The sequence below is a fragment of the Cajanus cajan genome, chromosome 6, assembly GCF_000230855.2.
Source record: "Cajanus cajan strain Asha chromosome 6, NIPB_CcT2T_4, whole genome shotgun sequence".
Lineage (NCBI taxonomy): Eukaryota > Viridiplantae > Streptophyta > Magnoliopsida > Fabales > Fabaceae > Cajanus > Cajanus cajan.
The window spans coordinates 59,440,828-59,460,925 of NC_138522.1; the positions used below are offsets into that span (position 1 = coordinate 59,440,828).

At 30.4% G+C, this 20,098-nt stretch overlaps 2 protein-coding genes across 3 annotated transcripts; both read right to left on the minus strand.

The window, feature by feature from the left end:
• LOC109789912 (uncharacterized) lies at positions 1–5,385 on the minus strand. The gene is made up of 2 exons (XM_020348965.3): positions 5,177–5,385; positions 1–3,665 (listed from the first exon to the last, which is right to left on the minus strand). Exon 2 carries the CDS (start codon positions 3,539–3,541, stop codon positions 401–403), a length of 3,141 nt encoding a protein of 1,046 aa, XP_020204554.1. The 5' UTR covers positions 3,542–3,665; positions 5,177–5,385; the 3' UTR covers positions 1–400.
• A 6,554-nt stretch (positions 5,386–11,939) lies between these two features.
• Positions 11,940–17,938, minus strand: LOC109789924 (bifunctional 3-dehydroquinate dehydratase/shikimate dehydrogenase, chloroplastic). Of its 2 annotated transcripts, XM_020348980.3 has the most exons (11): positions 17,231–17,925; positions 16,901–17,118; positions 16,380–16,485; positions 15,965–16,183; positions 15,275–15,624; positions 15,044–15,107; positions 14,843–14,948; positions 14,612–14,755; positions 14,267–14,415; positions 12,577–12,739; positions 11,940–12,421 (listed from the first exon to the last, which is right to left on the minus strand). In XM_020348980.3, exons 1-11 carry the CDS (start codon positions 17,243–17,245, stop codon positions 12,378–12,380), a joined length of 1,578 nt encoding a protein of 525 aa, XP_020204569.1. In that variant the 5' UTR covers positions 17,246–17,925; the 3' UTR covers positions 11,940–12,377. The 2 variants fall into 2 exon arrangements, with proteins under 2 accessions (XP_020204569.1, XP_082915277.1); XM_083059151.1 differs by lacking the exons at positions 11,940–12,421; positions 12,577–12,739 and having other exon boundaries at positions 14,364–14,499; positions 17,231–17,938.
• Between the last annotated feature and the right edge of the window lie 2,160 nt (positions 17,939–20,098).

Consider the following 20,098-nt stretch of genomic DNA (forward strand, 5'->3'; position numbering starts at 1 on the left):
GCGGGTAACAATATAGGAAAAATCGTATTATAAACGGATACAGGAGCACAACTACCAGTTTAAAAGGATAAAATGTATTTACCAGCACACATTTTTTCTTCTGGCTGAATGGCACAGTAAAAACTATCATATTGAAGCGAATTCAGGACTAAAGAGTGTCAAGTACTAACACAAGATCAGGCGTCCCGCGTGTCAGCGCACACTAACGACAACAAAAAGTATATCCAAAATGTGATAACAGCTGCTTTAATTAATGTAACTGACTAAAACATAGAATGACGAAATCTCTTGAACACATTTCCATACGTTGCTGCTTCACAGAATAGATGGATAAGTCATAGAAAACATAGGTCCACTATAGCCAACAAAAAGAACAAGAGGGGTATAAATATGCTATACTTCAGTCTATTGGTATGAGACAACCAGGAACTGAAGAAGGATCAAGCTCCCAACACCCTCTGAGATGAACATTGTCTTCCCCACTGTGCTGAAATGCAGGAATCTGATGTGAAAATCTGCCAACCTCTTCTCTTAATATTTCAATTACACCAGTTTTAGATCTCTGAATTCTAGGAGCCTTGAAAATTGTCTGAGAGTTGCTATACGGCATCAGAACAACAACTTGTATACTTTTGTCACTATCTGCTAATACTTCTACTATATGACATTCATCTCTGCCCTGATTTGAAGTCAGTTCACACTTCTGGTCCTTGTGTAGAGCCCAAATCTCACCTTTTCTAGGGTAAATTTCATATCTACTATTTACCAAGGGTTCGACTTTTAATTGATGAGAGAATGCAGAGATAGAAAGAATCTGCAATTTTGCTTTAACTTTAAAAGAACCACAAGATATTGTTCTTTTTAAGTCATTTGATGGTGAGCAGGGTTCAAGCACAGACACCTGCAATCTAAAATTAGGAGTGAATTCAATCTTCTTAATTTGTGCATATGTATTTGGCATATTATCCCTGTCACCATATATTGCCCATATCTGACCACACTGAAACATCTCTTCAGATTTTTCCTTCTTAAAGTCATAACTCGAAGCTCCCACCGACTGAGGAAAACTCCTGTCCTTCACATTTTTGCTGTTATTTGAATGATTATCAGTCATCTTGCCTGTCGTCCATTCACCTGCATCTCCTTTAACATTTTTCTTGCTTAAATCTCTAGGTGACTTTCGAGCTTTCAATGTCTCTTCTACACAATTATTTTTCTCATGTTTCTGAGGTATCTCGACTTTCTTCTCATTGGTCTGAGATACGACAGTGTCTCCCTCTGAGGTGTCCCTGTGGCTAGTGCTTGCTTGACCATTGTTCATACCTTTTTGGCTTGACCTTGGTGATCTTCTGAGGATTTGTGAGATTCTTTCATCATCATTACTTTCTCGCAACTTTGCTTTGTGAATACTATCACTAGACGTTGGCTGTTCAACTTTACACTTCAAGTATTCATTGTTCGAACAATTGACTCCATCTATCTTCACAACACCAGGATCACCAACTTCAAAAAGACTATTAGGCAGACCAGCAGGATCGAGTTCAAAAGATCCTTTTGGAACATCTTCCCTTTCAGCACCTGTCATCTTATATGAAGGAACTCGATGTGAGAACCTATATAGCTCATTAGGCGGAATACAAAATAAGCTAATTCCATTCAGCACAGTTCGCTGAAAGAGACTGACAAACCCTTTCAGTTTGCCAAGATAAGCAACTTCAATGCCAACATTTTCAGCAAAATCAGATAGAACTTCCACATATTCAAATTGATACTCTGAATGCTTTTCTGGATTAGAACTCCATCCAATATCCCAATGTCTGAAAACTGCCCAAGTTTCTCCCTTTTTTGGATATACAAGATAAGTACCAGCGTCACTTCCTTTTATGCTATGCATCAGATGAGAGAACATAAAACGATCTGTAGTTCTCTGAGAATGACCAAGTTTAAACTTACCACAAGCAACAGGCAAACCTGCTTCATGCCAGTCAATCTCACCTTGGTCATCTGAGTCAGGTTCCAGCCAAGTAATCTGCAATTTGAAAGGGGAGTACACTTTCTTGACAAAAGCATAGAATCTTGGCATACTATCGTCATTATCAAAAATAGCCCACAATTGATTAACAGCAAAACAATCCTCTGCCTTATCTCTCTCAAAATCACTGAAATCTGGATCAGGACAGCAAATTTCTGAACTGGGAGATAAATTTGACTTCAGTGGAGAACAATTGTCAGTTTTTGACTTTCTATCGTTAAGATCTGAATTGGATGCCTCCTTTCTATCATTCTGACCACCCACACCAGCAGTAAAAGAGGCTGGATTATTGTTACCAAACAACCCACCAGTTGTGGGCACTTCTCTTTTCTTCATTTCCGTGGAGGTAAAGGATTCATGATGTCTTGGCCTTTTGGGAGAAATCCCAACATCACCATCTTTATCAGCTTCTGTGTACGAAACATGCTGTTTTTTCCTAGAAGATCTCCTATGAGAATCAACCCTATTTTCTTGAACCTTGGTATCTTTCATGCCTTTACCATTTCCAGTTTTGTTATAATCATCTGATGCTGCTGACTGCCTTGCTCTCTTACATCCAATTTTTGTTGAGGTTTGTGATTCCTTGGCTTTGGAATTAGTGGGGTTGGATGTTCCAACACCAGCCTTTGCCACTCCTGCAGCCACATGGGCATCTCTGCTCTTTGCAAATTTAGAACTGGCACCAACTCCAGCAGTACATTTTGACATGGATACACCCTCCTGTTTCCTACTACAAGATTTGCCACCATTTCTTTTTGATGCTTCTTTTGATGGTGCATGTTTTGGAGGCTCTTTCTGGTTATTAGGTGACCCATATCCTGGTGGCACATTGTGGTTCCCCATATCATGAGCTGTAAAGGATTTAGAACATTGTTGTTGTTGACAGCGTATGGTCTGATTTAAAATGAATTTGTAGTATTGATATCTAGTATTACAATATGGGCAACATGTCCAGAATGTCTGACTTTCAACCCGATGATATGCATTCCAAGCATTGTTTTGTGAATAAAAATTGTTATGATGATTTCTTGTAGTTCCATCATATTTTGCCCCAAAAGAATTCCCATTTGGATTACGAGGTGGAACCTTAGGAGCTGTATTTCCCAAAGAAACTCCAAGCTTTGAGTCATACAAAGTACGCTTCGTTCTGTCGCTCAATACTCTGTTAGCTTCACCAATCAACTTGAAAGCAGCCTCTGCACCAGCAGATTTATTTTTATCAGGATGAAGTAGCAGTGCAAGCTTTCTATACTGTTTCTTTATTGTTGCTTCATCAACTATCCGATCTGTCTGAAGAATTCCATACCAGTCCATGTCAGACCCAGAGTGTTTTTTCTGTGCAGCACAGTGAACCTCACAAACTGTAATGATCTGAACAATGTTCTGAATATCAGGAAACAGCCTCTGGGCTTTCGTAGCAAATTTCAGCGCCCCTTCAAAGTCACCAGCTTGCATCTTATTTTCAGCAATCTGCTTAGCCCTCATAGCTTCATCCTTGTTGCACTCCATCAGTGAGTTGAAAATCAAAACGCAATCACAGAAATTCTCTTAATCTCACAGGCAACACATACACAGGGAAACAACTTCTGCATAGTCACAAATCCACCAACCAGATGCGGTGCAACATCTTCACCTGATCAACACAAGCCAAACCCCCATGAACCATTTAACAAGAATTTCATATCAGTTGCACAAGTAAATACAGATCCTGATTGAATAAACTTCTTCATAAGCACTTATAAGAAAAGCAAATACAAAGATAAAATCAATTGACCTTAAACCAAAAGCTAAAGCCAACTTATACACTTTAACTTCAACAAAATTAGGAAAAATTATATGAAAAAGCTTCTATAAAACTGTAAGCATAAGTTAATTTTAGCATAACAAGCTTATAGAAGTAGATCAATTCATTTTACCTTCTTATTTTCTTTTTCTATAAATGCTAATGAAGAACAGAGTCTTAGACATGCTCCATATGTGTAGGTACTCTCTATCTCAGAGAATCAGAAAAAGTTGACCACCATTGGCCATTCGTTTTTTAACATTTTATGGCAGCATCTGCCATATCTGTTATGGTGCCTGCCATGGCCATGGCACCGTCATGGCTTATGCCAGTCATGGTGGATTTTTTTCTTTTTTGGTTTTTAAAAAGCCCATTTAAGGGTTTCTTCAGATAAATATCACTTCCACTTTTCTCTCAGTCTCTTGACCCTCATTAACGTTCACAAAGGAACCTAGGGTTTCTCTTCTTTCTGTGTTTAACCTCCATAGTTGTGGCCAATCAAGTCCGATGAAGCCTCTCCAGTCACCCTCCGACCAATGGCCCAAACTCTGGCAAACAATGCCAACAAGATAGAACAGTTCTTTTGTTTTGCATTTTTTTATTCCTTCTATTTTTTTCTATCTGTTCTACATTCTTCATATGTTCCTCACCTTTTTTTTCTCTGTTTTTTTGTTTTGTCTCATATCCTCTGTGTGACACTGACTGCTATAGTTCTTCATCTTTTTCAATGTTTAGCTCTCTGTTTTCATAATTTCAAAATGGTGTTCGCTGTCCTTTTGTTCTCTGTTTCTTTATTAAAACATATAATGCTATTCACAATTCTTTTTCCACTCATAAGACAATGTCAAGCACACAACCAAAAGTCATGCTTCCTTAGACACAGGACGGAAACATTTAAATGATTATGTTTAGGATCTTACATGATGAGATTATCAAACTCTAATGAATAATGACATAGGCCACCACGCCATAAGTTTATGGCAGATTTTCGGCTCACTGCCATAATATTGATAACCTTGAATACTAACAACAATCCAGGAAGCGTTAAATTTCCATTTCAACTCTAATACTACCAATCCCACAAAAAGAAAACAATTATTTATAAACAGATAAACAGATCAGATGCAATAAAATGCGGACAGTGAAACAAACACACAATAATAATAATTTAATGTCAAGACAAGACTAAACACGAAAGAGGAAACAAGCTGAGAAACAGCAAAACCTAAACCCTAAGATTCGACATTAGAGAGAAGTGATCTAAACATGAGATAAAGCAGCATAGTGAGGAGTTTCGTTTAAACTGAAATTTATAAAACCCTAAGAAGCAACGAGATCGAGAAAAGAGTAATGGAACTTACTTGCACCGCCACCACGAACTAAGAAGAGTGAAAGTGTTAACGGTACGGTGTGGCTCTCAGCTATAGAGAGTGAGAAAGAGATGAAAGCGGGAAGTGAAAAAATTGAGAGAGTGAAGAGGGAAATTTTGATGGGACTGAAAGGACAAGTGAGGGCTTGATTGAAGGAAGGAAGAAGCCCTTGCAATTTGCTCAAATTATTCTTTCTTCAAATAAACTTCAAGATAACATATTTGGATTGCTCTTTGTGTATAAAAATATATATATTTTAATGGTATAAAAAAAGTAATTAAAAATTATTATAGATTTTTTATTTTTATAATAAATATTAACTAAAATTATATTAACGGTGATTTATAATTAATGAATAATATGCAATATTTAATGTATAAAAATTAATATTAAATTTAAATTTTGTCGGTTAAAAGAAAAAATTTCTCTCCTTATGAGAGTAGTTAGATTCTTTCTTCTCACGAGAAATTTGTTATTTTCACATGGATGGTAAAGATAAAAAACATACATAACAATCGAACATTTTTTCTGGTAGAAAATGATGATAAAAGACTAACATTCAATTTCGAATAAGATGAGGACACAATAAAAGATTTATCATTTTGTCCATTGGATCAATTTCTTATTGAATGGCAAATATGTATACATGTTATAAAAGAAAGAAAGGGTTCAATGATAAGAATATGAAGACTTGTAAGAAAAGTGATGATTATACAAATATGCAGAACAATAGTTTTATGAATTGATTATCAATGTTTGTATACATATCTTATATAATAATAAAAAAAAATTATTTTTAACAACCATATCAAAAAGTACTGGAATATAAATTAATATTACAATAAGAGATAAAATTTGGTTAACAAATTAACTAATTAATAAGATTTGATTAACTGGTTGACTAATCACGCTAACAATGTTCACATAAACATCCAAGAAATACTTATATTCAAATTTTATAATAAATTAAACAGAAAAAATTTTCACAAATCAACCTTGATTTTTTGACAACCACCTATTAATACTTAGGGATGTCTTTTGACAACCACCTAGCCAATTACCCTTATGTGCCTTTCTAGGTACAAATTCATGACTTTTCTATGGGCTTTGTGACTTTAATGGTGGACAAACACTTGGGGAATTTCTTAAATACAATGCCAACAATAATTCTAGCTGTTGGCAAACTTGTATGAGGATCAAAGTAAAAGTGAATATTCGTAAAACATTATAGAAGGGTAAGATGGTTCGGAAACTAGGTGGATAATGGCATATGGTCATTTCAAACAAGAACACCTAAGAGCCTTCTATTTTGTTTGTGGCTTGATTGGCCATAATGAAAATCTTTATGACTGTTTATTTGCTAAAGATGCAGATGATGGTTTATAGGAACAAAGTGCATACCATAAAGTAGATTAAAGAAGAATAAAAAGATCAAAAGGATTAAAGGGAGGGAGATGACTTAGAAATGAATGGGAAGATGATCGAACTCCATTGAGGTGTAGGTGGATAATCTAGTAGCAGAAATAGCAACAATCAATGAGATATTAATGGCTAAATAATGATTATTGTAAAATTATTGAAGGAATTAATACAAGAGTGGAGAATGAAAAATAAATAACGAAAAATTTTAGCAAAAATTATAATAACTCATTCAAATATTGCAATTGATGTCACCATGTACCCCCATGACAAAAAGTTAAAATGAGGACATTGATAGCCTATGTGAGAGAAAAAAAAGTGAGAGATTAACTTAGAGAACATAACAACACAGTCACAATCTTATTGAGCCTTGTTATGGCTTCACATATTTAATGAGATCCCAATCCAACATTTTTCAACGGTAAGCTTAGATTCTTGGCCTACTAGAAGCAATGAAAATGTTAAGTTTGAAGGCTTACGATATATACATCTTTTTTTTTATATATATAAGTATATCTCCTTTTTTAAAAAAATTAATTTATAAAATATTATTAAATTTTTTAATTTTACACCTCCAATATTTTATTTAATATTTTTTCTCCTTAAATAAGTGTAAAATTGGGAGAAAACAAGATGATGCACATGAAAATTAAAAGGAAGAAGGAATGAGATGTGTGGAACAAGAGAAAAAAAAGAGTGAGAGAGTGAGTAATAAATTGAAAATTGAATGTGTAAAATAAATAAATAAGGATATTTTTAAATTTAAATGAAGGAGGTGTATTTATATATATATAAAATGTATATATCATGAGCTAAGTTTGAAATGTCAATGCTCAGATAATTTGGGAGCAGTTCCTATCTTGAAGGACCTTAGTATGGTCTAATAAACCATATAAAGAATGTGGTGGTTAAAAAATTGGATTTGAACGTGTTTTTGTTGTTGATAGAGATGAGAGAAGTGGTGATTTAGTTGTGATTTAGAAAGATTGTGTTCATTGCAAAATTATTATTTTTGTATAATTTTGTCGGTGTTTTAGTTATAATTGTCAAAACGGGTCGACTTGATCCATTTGACCCGGCCCACCTCAATCAACTTTTTTAAGTGGGTTGACCCGACTCGATCTACCAACCTCAATATCAAAAAAAAATTAATCTGGCTTGACTCATCACGGGTTGGTGGGCTAAATGGGTTGGCCCACCAACCCACCTATTTTTTTTAAAAATTAAATTTAAAATAATCTCCAATATAAAATAATTTATAATTTAAAGTAAGAATTGTCAAATTAAGTATCATGCATACAACATTAAACTTAAATAAAAAAGTGTACAACTTTAAATAATCAAAGCAAAAAAAATAAAAATCCTCTCATGAGAGTGATTATTCATCAATATTAAACTTTATTGGAAACTTGAGTAGATAAATTCATAGTAATTTCATGTTGTTTAACACCAACTTTATATTTATTTACAAAAAAAATGGTATCTTGTTAAAATAATATATATATAATAATAAATGAGTTAAGTGGATTGTTAGTGAGTTGGTTTATGGGAGTGTAAGTGAGTTAAGTGGGCAGTTTGGCCCAACACGGGTCCAACCCGAGTGAGGCGGGTCGAAAGTGGATCAAGTTACATTTTTTGACCTATTATGAGAATTTTCATTTTTTGGGCCTACCTTTGTCTGTTTTCAAGGTGGGTCGGGTTGGTCCACAGGTTGAAACCCATTTTAACAACTTTAGTTCTAATGGAAGATCCAATTAAAGGGAATTAGATGTTAACAGGTTATTAAGGTTAACCTAAAAGAAGTAGGAAGAGAAAAGGTTGAGATTTTCTTAGATCATTGGCATGACAAATCACCTTGATTCATCATTGGGGACTTCAATGATATTCTGACCATTGATGATAAATGTGGTAGAATGGACCATCTACCTTAGCTTCTAAATGGTTTTCATGAAGTTGTTTGCGATTGTGACCTTCACAACATCAATCTTGATGGTTGTCCTTTCACTTGGGCTAGAAGTATAGGCACCCGAGGGTTGTTGAAGAGACCTTCCTAATGTGGTTATGTCGGGAAGCTCACCACGAATATGACATTGTTGCAAAATTGACAACATGTTTAAAGGATCTTTATTTAAGGTTTAGATGAAATTTTTGTTACAAAATTTAATTCCATCATGGAGTACCTTACAATGTTACTAGTATAGGAAAAGAAATATTGGAGGCAACAATCAAAGGTTTATTGGCTCAAGGATAGTGACATGAACACAAAATTTTCATTCTACTGCATCAACAAGGAATGAGAAGAATGACATTGAAAAACAATGAAGAATTATTGGTTGAAAATCAATATGAAATTCACAATGTTGTGACGAATTATTTCAAGATGGTGTATATGAGCCAATCATTCATCTTGTTCAACCTTGTCTATCATATGCCTTCATGACTCCTTTTTTTGAAATAAAACTCAAAGATATCTTATTCAACATGTATCATGATAAAACCCCAAAACTAGATGGTTTAAGTCTTACATTATTTTTCAACACTTTTGAGATATTTGTGGCAATGATATATCTAATGAATGTTTTCATTGGTTAGAAATTGGAGAATTATTTCATTCATTGAAAAATACTAACATTTCTCTTATTTCCAAATGTGCTAATCTTACTTTGATGAACAATATTTGATTGCTCTTGTAATATTTTCTGTAAAATTTGGGCCAAAGCTCTTACTAATATACTTCATGTTATCTTGTTTAAATGCATTCGAGTAAGCATAAATTTAGTCTCTTAATTTGAAAATTTTTAAATGTTTTTTAGTTGAAATACTAATTAAGAGATAATACTTAGTCCTTAATATGCTTAGGGTCCATGAATGCTTGACACAAATAAATACTTAGGTTTCCCTTCAATGTTTGGGAGAAGTAAGAGATTCACTTTTAACCACATCAAAGACAAAGTTTGGAGAAAAATCAATGTTTAGAGGGGGTAAAAACTTATCTTTTAGAAGATTTATCGAACTTAACTTCCCATACATCTACTCCAGTCACTAGAATAACTTGTATACATCAAGATTTATGTTATTGTAATTTTAAGCTTCTTGCTTAAGCAAACTCAACCATTTTTAACCATTAGTATAATTTATTATTAACACAAAATTTTAAATGCTTTTGATTTGTATAAAAAAAGTATTCATTCTATCAAATATAATGACTATATTTTAATCAAACTTAATATTTGATAAAAAAATTCAGTCTTTATTATTTTATTAATTATATATTTGATAATTATCTTCAATCACTAAAAAATGACTTTCTCACTTAATATCACATACAGATACACATGTATACATGTGTGTGCATACATATATAATATTTTTATTTTTTATATTTTTTATTTATCATGAAACATTGTGTTTCCTTTTTTATAATTTTTTTTTATTTTTATTTATCTTCTAATGTTATTCATGCAAATTGTGCATGTAGCACACATATTCATTACCTATGAAGTATATATTATCTTTCCTTTTAACACTATTCATGCAAATTGTATATAAGGGTGTTACCAATATTATTTCTTACATAATAAAAACATAAATTATATAACTTAAAACAAATGTATACAATTTTTTTTTATCTTTGAATGTTATTCATGCAGATTGTGCACATAAAATACATATTTATTATTCATTAAATATATATTATCTTTCCTTTTAATATTATCCATGCAGATTGTATAAAGGATCTTAACAACACTATTTCTTTATATAATAAAAATATAATTTTTATAACTTAAAAAAATTGTATACAATGTTTATTTTATATACACAATTGTTTTTACCTTCTAATGTTATTCATGCAAATAATGCTTATAGCACATACATTTATTATCTATTAAGTGTAAATTATCTTTCTTTTTAATACTATTCATACAAATTGAATACAAGGTTTCTAACAACACTATTTTTTTTTATATATCCGACACTTGATAATTATTATATAATTTAAATTATAATTAAAAAGATAATAAAAATAATATATATATATATATAAAAGAAACAAATTAAGATAATAATTCTTCAAAAATCTAAATATGTTAATAATTATTAAATTTAAAAGATTAAATTCATAATAAATCAATAAAAAGATCCACAAAGATTAACATCATATTTGATTGAAAAGGAATGGAGGAGAGGGGAGGAAGAATATGATTTTTTTTTTATAAATTTGTATTGTTCGATTTAATTTTTAAAAAAAGAAAAAATATTTAATTAAGTACCATATAAAGATTTAACCACGCACATTGTTCAATAATTAAATATTTTATTAATGTGCGTGTTATGTTTTTTATTTAATAATAATATACAATGAGATATGTATTTTAATTTATTTAACATTATTTATTTTTTTAGTTTTTTCGTGAAAAACTAAAAATAACTATAAAAAGTAAAAATGAAATATAATTTTGAAGTATAATAAAATCTTTAAAATGTATTTAAAAAATATTTATATTATCAGTACACATACTGTTTTAATTATTTATTTTTAGGTTAAATTGATTTGTAAATTCTTATAGATATTTCAAAAAGAAATTAAAATTTAAATATGTTCTTACTTCCTTTAAAATGAACATCCTTTAATTTTAGTCTCTGTGAAAAAAATAATTAATTTTTCATCTCTTTAAAATTACAAATCATTATTTTTTATAATTGTGAGTGTCATCTAACATGATTACTTAATTTTCTATTAATATGTAGACAATTAACAAAGATCACATCATAGAAAAGGCTAAAATCAATAATTCAAATTTTATAAGAATGAAAAAAATTTATAAAAACTAAAATAAAAAATACTTATTTTGCAGGACCAAAATGCTAAAGTGATTTCCATCAAATGTCCAACTAGTTTTTGAAGTCTTAACTTATTCTTATTGGTCTGATATAAAAATCATGAAGGGAGTGTAACTTCTTCTAATATTATTTATTTGTATATAGAATTACATTAAAAAGACACTCAATTTCTTTGTAGACTTTTTAAAAAGAATTATAATAGTAAGTAGTTAATTGAAAGTATAAGCAATTATGTAGAGTACAATCTACATAAAAGAATAAAAATTGTGATTTATAAAAGAGTAATTACACGAGCAAAATAAGACAAAAATTATGTATACTAAAAAGTTAAATTTTCTTTATTATAGTTATGGATTATAAATACTATGATTTAATTTTGAGTATATACAAACACCTTCAAAAGAAGATAATCCTCTTAAACTATTTAATTCAATTACATATACAAAATTAGAATTCGAGATCATAAGTTAAATTGTAACAACTCCAAATATTATGAATTAAAATTTCATCAACATTTTTAAAAGACATGAATATTTATCAAAGAAAAATACTACTAATATATACTCTCTATTTTACTCTTTTTATAATAGTTTCATTATCATTAATTGATGTTTACTTAAAATCACAAATTTTGTAAATTTTATATTTTATTTAATAAATGTCTGGTGATTTAATAATAAAACCTACAAAAATATTATTGATTGTAGTTAGCATTTTTTACTTATCAAATGTTGTATCTTATCATCACGATATGAATTTTTTTTTTAATGAAAGAGTAAAAATAGGAATTTTTTTTTTACGGGATCATTAACGTAAATTTTTATTGTTGTATCAAACAACAATGGAAAAAAAGTACATAGAGCATGAATAATCACACATCTTCGTTAAACAGGCGACAAATATTGTATCATATGATGCGAGTGGCAAAGAACTATGCATGTTTCTCCATCAGTTGTCGAAACAAATCTTCAGGTGCTGGAATTGAAGATACAAATAAAGTCAGATCACATATTTTTAGCAAAAATTCTCAATAATATAAATTAGACTTCTTACATACATAAGTCAGATAAAATAAGTTAAGAAAGTAAATAAATAAAACTGTGTTGGATGTTGAGTTTGATTAATTTTACCAGGTAAGGCAGTAAAATTTTTGTACTGCTCAAAGCCTTGGCGAATCAACATCTCTGTGCCGTACACGATTGCAGCTCCAGTTTCTTTTGCATCACGTAAAAGCTTGGTGTCTTTTGGCGTATATATGGCATCAAACACCAAGCAGTAGTGCACTAAAGCGTGCTGCACTTAAAAGCATCCTATTAAGTACTCAGAATATGGATGGTGTGAAAGTGCTCAATGCAAAATTTTGTACGTGTGAAAATACATGCATTTGCTTGAAGAGTATAAATTATAGGAAAATTATACTTTGTATATCAATTTGCATAACATTATTTTTTCTTTTGTGTCTGTGTCGATGGGGAAAGCCTAATATAATAATAATAATTCAATAAAAAATAATAATGTAACATAAATTAAATCCTTTACTTTTTATTCAAAGTAAACCAAAAACAATTATTTATAAATGAAAAGTCTAAAAAATAAAATTGTTATTGCGCTACATTTTTCTCTTATTTCATATCTCTCTTCGACGATTCAATGGTTGAAAATAAGAAAACAAATCCTAAGAATTTTCTTTCTAAAAATCAATTTGCCTCAATAATGAACAAATATCAAGTTGCAAGTAAAAAAATGCTACCTAGTAGATATGTGAACTCAACAGTAAAATTTTCTATCTTCTCTTCTCTATATAATTTGATGTCGTTTCCTTTTAAAATGAGTTACTGTATCTATCTGACCTGACTCCTTCCTACTTAGTTAAGTGAAATATAATAGACTTACACATTTAATCTTATTTTTCACATAAGAAGGGAGCTCAAAACCAAACATATCTCTCTTATAAGGGAACATGACTCACATGGGAGAAAGTAAAAAAAAAAAAAAAAACCTAGAAAGTGGTTTACTCAAGTGAAAAAATAAATTTACATGAGTACATAGGAAGCTTTATATAATCAATCCGAACAATACTAATATCCTATATCTATAATACTCTTCATCACAATATTCATTACAATTATTAATAATTAAGACCAATAGATACAAAAATAATATTGTATGAATGATTGTACTATATTAATTCTCTAATTTATACTGTATTTCAAGAATAGTCTTGAAAAAATTTAGAATTATAATTCTTATAATTTGATTACAAAAATGTAAGTTGCTCTTCATTTATATATATTATTTTTATTATATTACTAACTAACTCTCATATATATATATATATATTATATATATTATTTTGACTATATTATTAGTCAATTTGGAGTCCCCCACACCCTCTTTCATGAAAAAAATTATTAAGCAGTCTAAAACTATCAAGTATTCGTGATGTCGACGAATCTCTCCATAACATGTATATTTAAGTCTTTGAATTTATAATAAAAAGTTAATAGCGTTTGATTACATGTCATAGAAAGATTCATTAGGAATCACGTGATTTAAGACTACTTGATACTTTCTCCCTTCATGAGCTGAACATATACAAGAGGTCCTAGATTATTAAGCTTTGAATCCTTATATAATTTTAAAATTTGGGTTTGAGGTAACTTCTAACTCATACGATAAGAGTTGCCTTACCTTTCCCCCATATCACTTGTTATATCTCCAATAAAAATCGCTTGATAATTTTCTATTTTGAATGCCCTCAAATAATTAGCCAAATAACCATAGTGTTGGTGTCAGAGAGATTAGCATAGAGTAGCAAACCTTCGGTATGGGGGTCTGATCAATGTTAGGCTTCATTCCCACAGATGTCGTATTTGCAAGCACCATCCCTTCTTCTGGGTGGAAACTTTCAACTTCACTCAGAGTCATAGCTTTTCCGCCAACTTTCTCAGCCAATTCTTTAGCACGTTCTGTAGTTAAGTATTGATGGTTTGAGTTACCACAAGTATATCCATGTCCCTCTCACTTTTGGCAACAAAATGAATAGGGTGGTGCTGGTGAAGTCATATATTACTTGAATGAATCTAAATATTCATCGACTTGAGAAGGATTCGACTTAATGCATCTACTGGTTTCATAATGTAGAGATAAATGACAATGTCTTACCAAAGGTGCGGTTGGCAACTACAACTCTTGCCCCTTTCTGTGCAGCACCATAAGCAAGTGATTTTCCAGCTCCACCAGCTCCTAGTACAACAAACATCTTGCCAGACAAAGGGGATCCAACAACTGGCACTGCACCATCCAAACCTGTAAAAGAGAAACAAATCATATAACTGAGTTGAGAAATTTTTTTAACTTGTTTTGCTCTAGTTTAGAAAGTCAACAACTAAGGACCTCTTAATCCATCCTCAATGGCAGTGATAGCCCCAATGTAATCAGTATTAAAAGCTATTAACTTCCCATCAGGTCTCCTCACAATGTTATTGATAGCTCCTATTTTCTGAAAGAATTAAAAGAATCATTTGCAAGATACGGTAACATCTTATATACCATTAACCATCATTTGATATAGTTTAAGAGGATAATGATCAGTACCTTGGCAATTGGGTCAACCTCATCCATGCATTTAAGTGCAACCTCCTTGTGAGGAATTGTGCAACTGCATTTTACAATGAAATTGTATTAGTATTACTATACTTCCTCAGTGACCGTGTAAAAACAAATGAAATCTGTTGGATTAAATTTTATTTGGCAATTATTTTCTAGAAGACTGGAGTGAGAATAAAGATAAAAAATGTGTAGCATCAAAGCAAAGAGATAGAGAACCTGCATCCAGAGGCAAAGTCAGGGGATGAATAGGTATTGAAAAACTTCTCCACATCATCCACCAAAAAGTGCATATAAACAGAATTCAGCCCAACTGACTTAAAGGCTGCATTGAACAAAAGAGGACTCTTGCTATGACCCACTGGCTTTCCAATAATTCCATACACTTTAGTATCAGCTTTTATAAGCCTAAAATTGTAAAGTTCTAGCATATTTTTCACTGTTATTTGCCCAGGAGCAGAAATAGCATCCTCCTCCAGTGCACCATAGGTGAGATAACCACCAAATTTGGGGCTAAGTAACCTCGAAATTAAGCCCCTCTCACCCATTACAATTCCTATTGTTGGAATCTGCAACATGTGATGTGAAGTTTAGGATTTAGGATATATATACATATTCATTAGAAACAAAATGTACGTTCAAGAAAGAGAAATACTAATAATACAATATATAACACTCTTTTTAACACATTTTCTATCTTCGGTTAAATTTATTGAAAATTATAAATTTTGATATGTCTTCTTACTTAATGAGTCTTTTAATTTTTTTTTTTTAATTTTAATAAATTTTAACCAATAATAAAATATGTATTAGAAAGAGTACAATATAGAGTGTACAATACAATGCAACAAGGAAAATAGAACTGGTTTAGTCTGCAAATCACATGAAATGTATTTATGATCAACTTACTTGAGAATGTACCATGATTTGGAAAATGTGTGCACAATCTGTAATGTCCGATGCAGTGGTTACTATCTTCGCAATGTCGCATCCAGTAGCTTGTATCCTTGCTACCAGATTGCCAATGGCCTCCGCTGATGGAGTATTGTGAAAGTTATGTGAAGAAACTATTACCTTGAAATTATGAGGCTTCTTTTCACATATGGAACGATTGAAGTCATCAGCAACCTGCAAACAAGGGGAGAGTCACATTTTATTGTAATAAACAAACTTGTAAGTTTAAAACTACTAATTTACCACATGGATAGCTGATCCATATGCTGAAATGACTGTGTAATAAAATTTTTGAACTTTGATAAATTAACTTCATTCAGGTTTTTCACTAACGTTGGGAAATTAACCTTATTGAATAATAAACAGCTACCTGAAGCTCAACATCAATATAATCAGCTCCCAATTCCATTGCTAGGCGAAGAACATCCTGTCTCTTGGTTTCATCTCCTTCATATTTACCACCTTCCCATGTTGGTCTGAATAAAAAAACAGCATATACTTGTAGATTTATTGTAACTAAAATATATCTTTTTCTCCATTAACAAAAAAGATTACACTGATGACAATGACAAAAGTCCTCGTACCCACATCCTTACTACTAACTTTAGTAGTTATTGTAAGTAAAAGGTTACTGTTGTACAGAAGTACTACTTTCCAAATAATTTTACTAACCATTATTCTAAATACTTTTAGTAAGAAAGTAAAACTAAAAATATTAAAAAAAATAAAGTATTTATTATGTTGGGAATATAAAAAGTTACTTAAAACATTTTCAATGTAGTAATGGTTAGCAAAACCTTGTTTTCTCCTTTCCAAAAAAATGAGGTATGTATGAACTGAGTATGTGTAATGTTTTTGATTTATAAGTACTAATTGAAACAAGAGTAAAACCTGTAAGTGACAATGGTGGGTAAAGGACTCTGGCTTATAAGAGTTTGAAGATGAGGTGTAGGGTTGAAGGTTCTCAAATAATCAAGGCGTATCTCAACCATATCTGCACCTATTTCATTGGCCCTTCGCATCTGAATCAGCATCTGAGCCACAGTGGTTCCAAGAATCGGAGTGCAAACAAGTGTAGGACAGTTTCCAACTGAGTTCAAACTCTCCAACTAATTCACATTCACATGCAAGTGCTATTCAACATTATATTATGCATATAAACTAGGACACAATAGCGAAACATTCATAATGATAGAATAGAATTAAAAGAGAAGAGAGTACCGGAAGGCCTTCCATGTGTCCTATGTGGTTCTCTTGGAACTTATCTACCTTCTCCAGTTATGACTTCATATATAGCAGTTTACGAAACAAAGCCAAGAATAGCGGTTGAACCAGAAATTAATTGAACTACAAGTGCTTACTTCCTTCTTTGGTGGTAGGTTGCCTTTTATCATTGCATTAATAATTTACATGATCAGGAAAGTATTAATTTGTGCTGTCATAACTACTCCAACCCAAAATCAGAAAGCCAATTGGTTCAAAAAAATAAAGAGATTAATTTTAATGGATTCCCAATATATATATATATATATATATATAATCTCAATCAATTAAAAATTGTTTCCTCTCTGTGCATATATTTAAATTTTACAAAAGAAATATTAAACCGATTAAGATCAGCAGCTTTTGAGATTAAAGATTAATGATCCAACTGAGGCCAAACAAATTAGCATTCTTAATTTCTTATCAAGCCTAGATATTAGATAATATGACTTTTTTTTCTCGTAATAATTAATTTTTATTGAGATGAATCCTTTTTTTTTCTTTCGTGTAAGCAATTAATTCTAGAAGTCCTCGTTGGATTATATTGACCTGTTGAAAATTCAAATGAAACTAATTAAATCAATACATGCCGCTATTGTTAAATAATAATAATAATAAAAAAAAACACTTAAGGAGAAACATAAAACTACAAAGGAATATTTTGTCAATAAACTTGTAACTTATTTATATCACCAAATCACCCACCGCCTGTCCGTAATGCATCAATTCATATTGAAGTTATTCGGTTATTGAAAAATTAATTTTATTTCCAAGATAATTATGTTGCAGGAAAAGATATTATTTGATAATAATTTCATATATATTTGGTACATTTTTTAACAATGTAAATTCTCCGCGTGTCTTTTATTTATTGAGAATTTTGGTGAAAGAAAAATAATTGACGTAGGAGGTTGAAATAAAATAGTGGGGGTGGCTTGTAATATTAGTTGATAGATAAAGAAAGTTTTTTTAAAAAATTGTATACGCCATGTAAGAATTTCCCTTTTATTATTAAGTTGTTATAAATAAAAATTGACCAAAAAAAATCTAAGGTTGTGAATAGGGATGGCAATAGGGCCCGATGGGGGCGAGTAATAGTAAACCTGCCCCTGTCCTGCTGAATGAAAATTGGTCCCATACCCACCCCATATCCGTGCGGGTATCCATGAATTTCTTGAATACTCACAGATATCCATGAATATTTTTATAAATTTTTTAAGAAATTTAAAAATTATTTTACAAATAATTTTAAATTTATATTTAATGTCATTGAAATATTAAAAACAAAAATTTAATGTTAATTTTGAATTTGTATTTAACGTTAATTTTGTTGAAATAATAATAAAATTGCAATATAATCAATAACTTAAAATACATAATCTGACAAGTAAGTTAAAGTCTCATCATAAAGTTACAATAATTCAATCTCATAATTCCAAACGAAAGTAAATAACTTAAAGTACATAAATCTTATTGATCCAATCAAAGCTAGAAAATTAATCAAATTACATCTAACATAATTCTATAACATGCTTAAAACATGTTAGTAACTTCATCAACCCCACTTTTGTAAGAAAATAAGATGAGAGAGTGTAGTTTTAGGGCTATGTGGTATAAGTATAATTAAGATATTTAAGAAATAATATTAAACGGGTATCCGCGGGTATGGATATCATCATACCCGCCCGCGCCCCATTTATAAACAGGTAAAAAATTATCCGTCTCCATTATTCGCGGTACCCAATTAGCCTATCCATTTATTATCCATAGCGGATTTTATCCGCAGGTACCCGCGGGTGCGAGTATTTATGCCATCCCTAATTGTGAATAGAATAAATGAGAATGAGTTAAAAAGAAAAGGAAAATTTCACTCACCTCCCTTAATATTTGTTTAAATAACACACATTTCTCTTCTAATTTTTAAAAAACATTTACTTCCATTTAAATAGGGTTATTAATTAAAGAAATAAGGAAGAAAAAATAAATAAAAATAATTTAATTCTACCAATTATATATATTTGTCTTAAATATATTTTTAATCTTTAAATTTAGGGTAAATTTATTTTTATTTCTCAAATTTAAAATTATTATTTTTAGTTTCTGTAATTTTAAAAAATTTTATTTTAATCTTTGTATTCAAATTTTGTTAAGAAAATTATCAATCATTATTACATAAAATTTATCTATTAGTGTTCCTGTTAGTGAATATATCACATTAAATTCAGTTGATATTACATAACTGTCTTAATTTGTCATTTTTAAATATATTATTGGTGACATAAGAGATTAAAACAAGATTTTTAAAAATTACAGGAGTTAAAAATAACAGTTTTAAATTTGAAGGACCAAAAATAAATTTATTTTAAATTTGAGAAACTAAAAACATATTTAAGCCTATATTTTTGAATTATATACAATGTTCGTTCTTTTTTATGAAAATTTTCATTATTGAAATAATAATTTTCCAGCCCATTATTTGAAATTGTTCTTTGAAATTGGTAATTTTTTCAAATCACAACACACATAATATTTAAAATATAATTTAAAAGTTAAAATTAAGTAAGAAATCAAATCTCATTCAATTATTGATATTTGCATTAATAATTTATTTCTTCTAACAATATACAAATGGTGTTATCTTATATAAGGAATTGTATGTATCATATAAATAAATAAATAAAATAAGTTAATATTCACTTAAAAATTAAAGGAGAAGTATGTCATTTTAAAAGACCTCAAGAAAATCGGTGCAATTTTTCAAAATAAATAAAATAGCCACAAAAAAGAAAAACTCCAATGCAGAATCAGACCCAAGGCCCGGAAAAC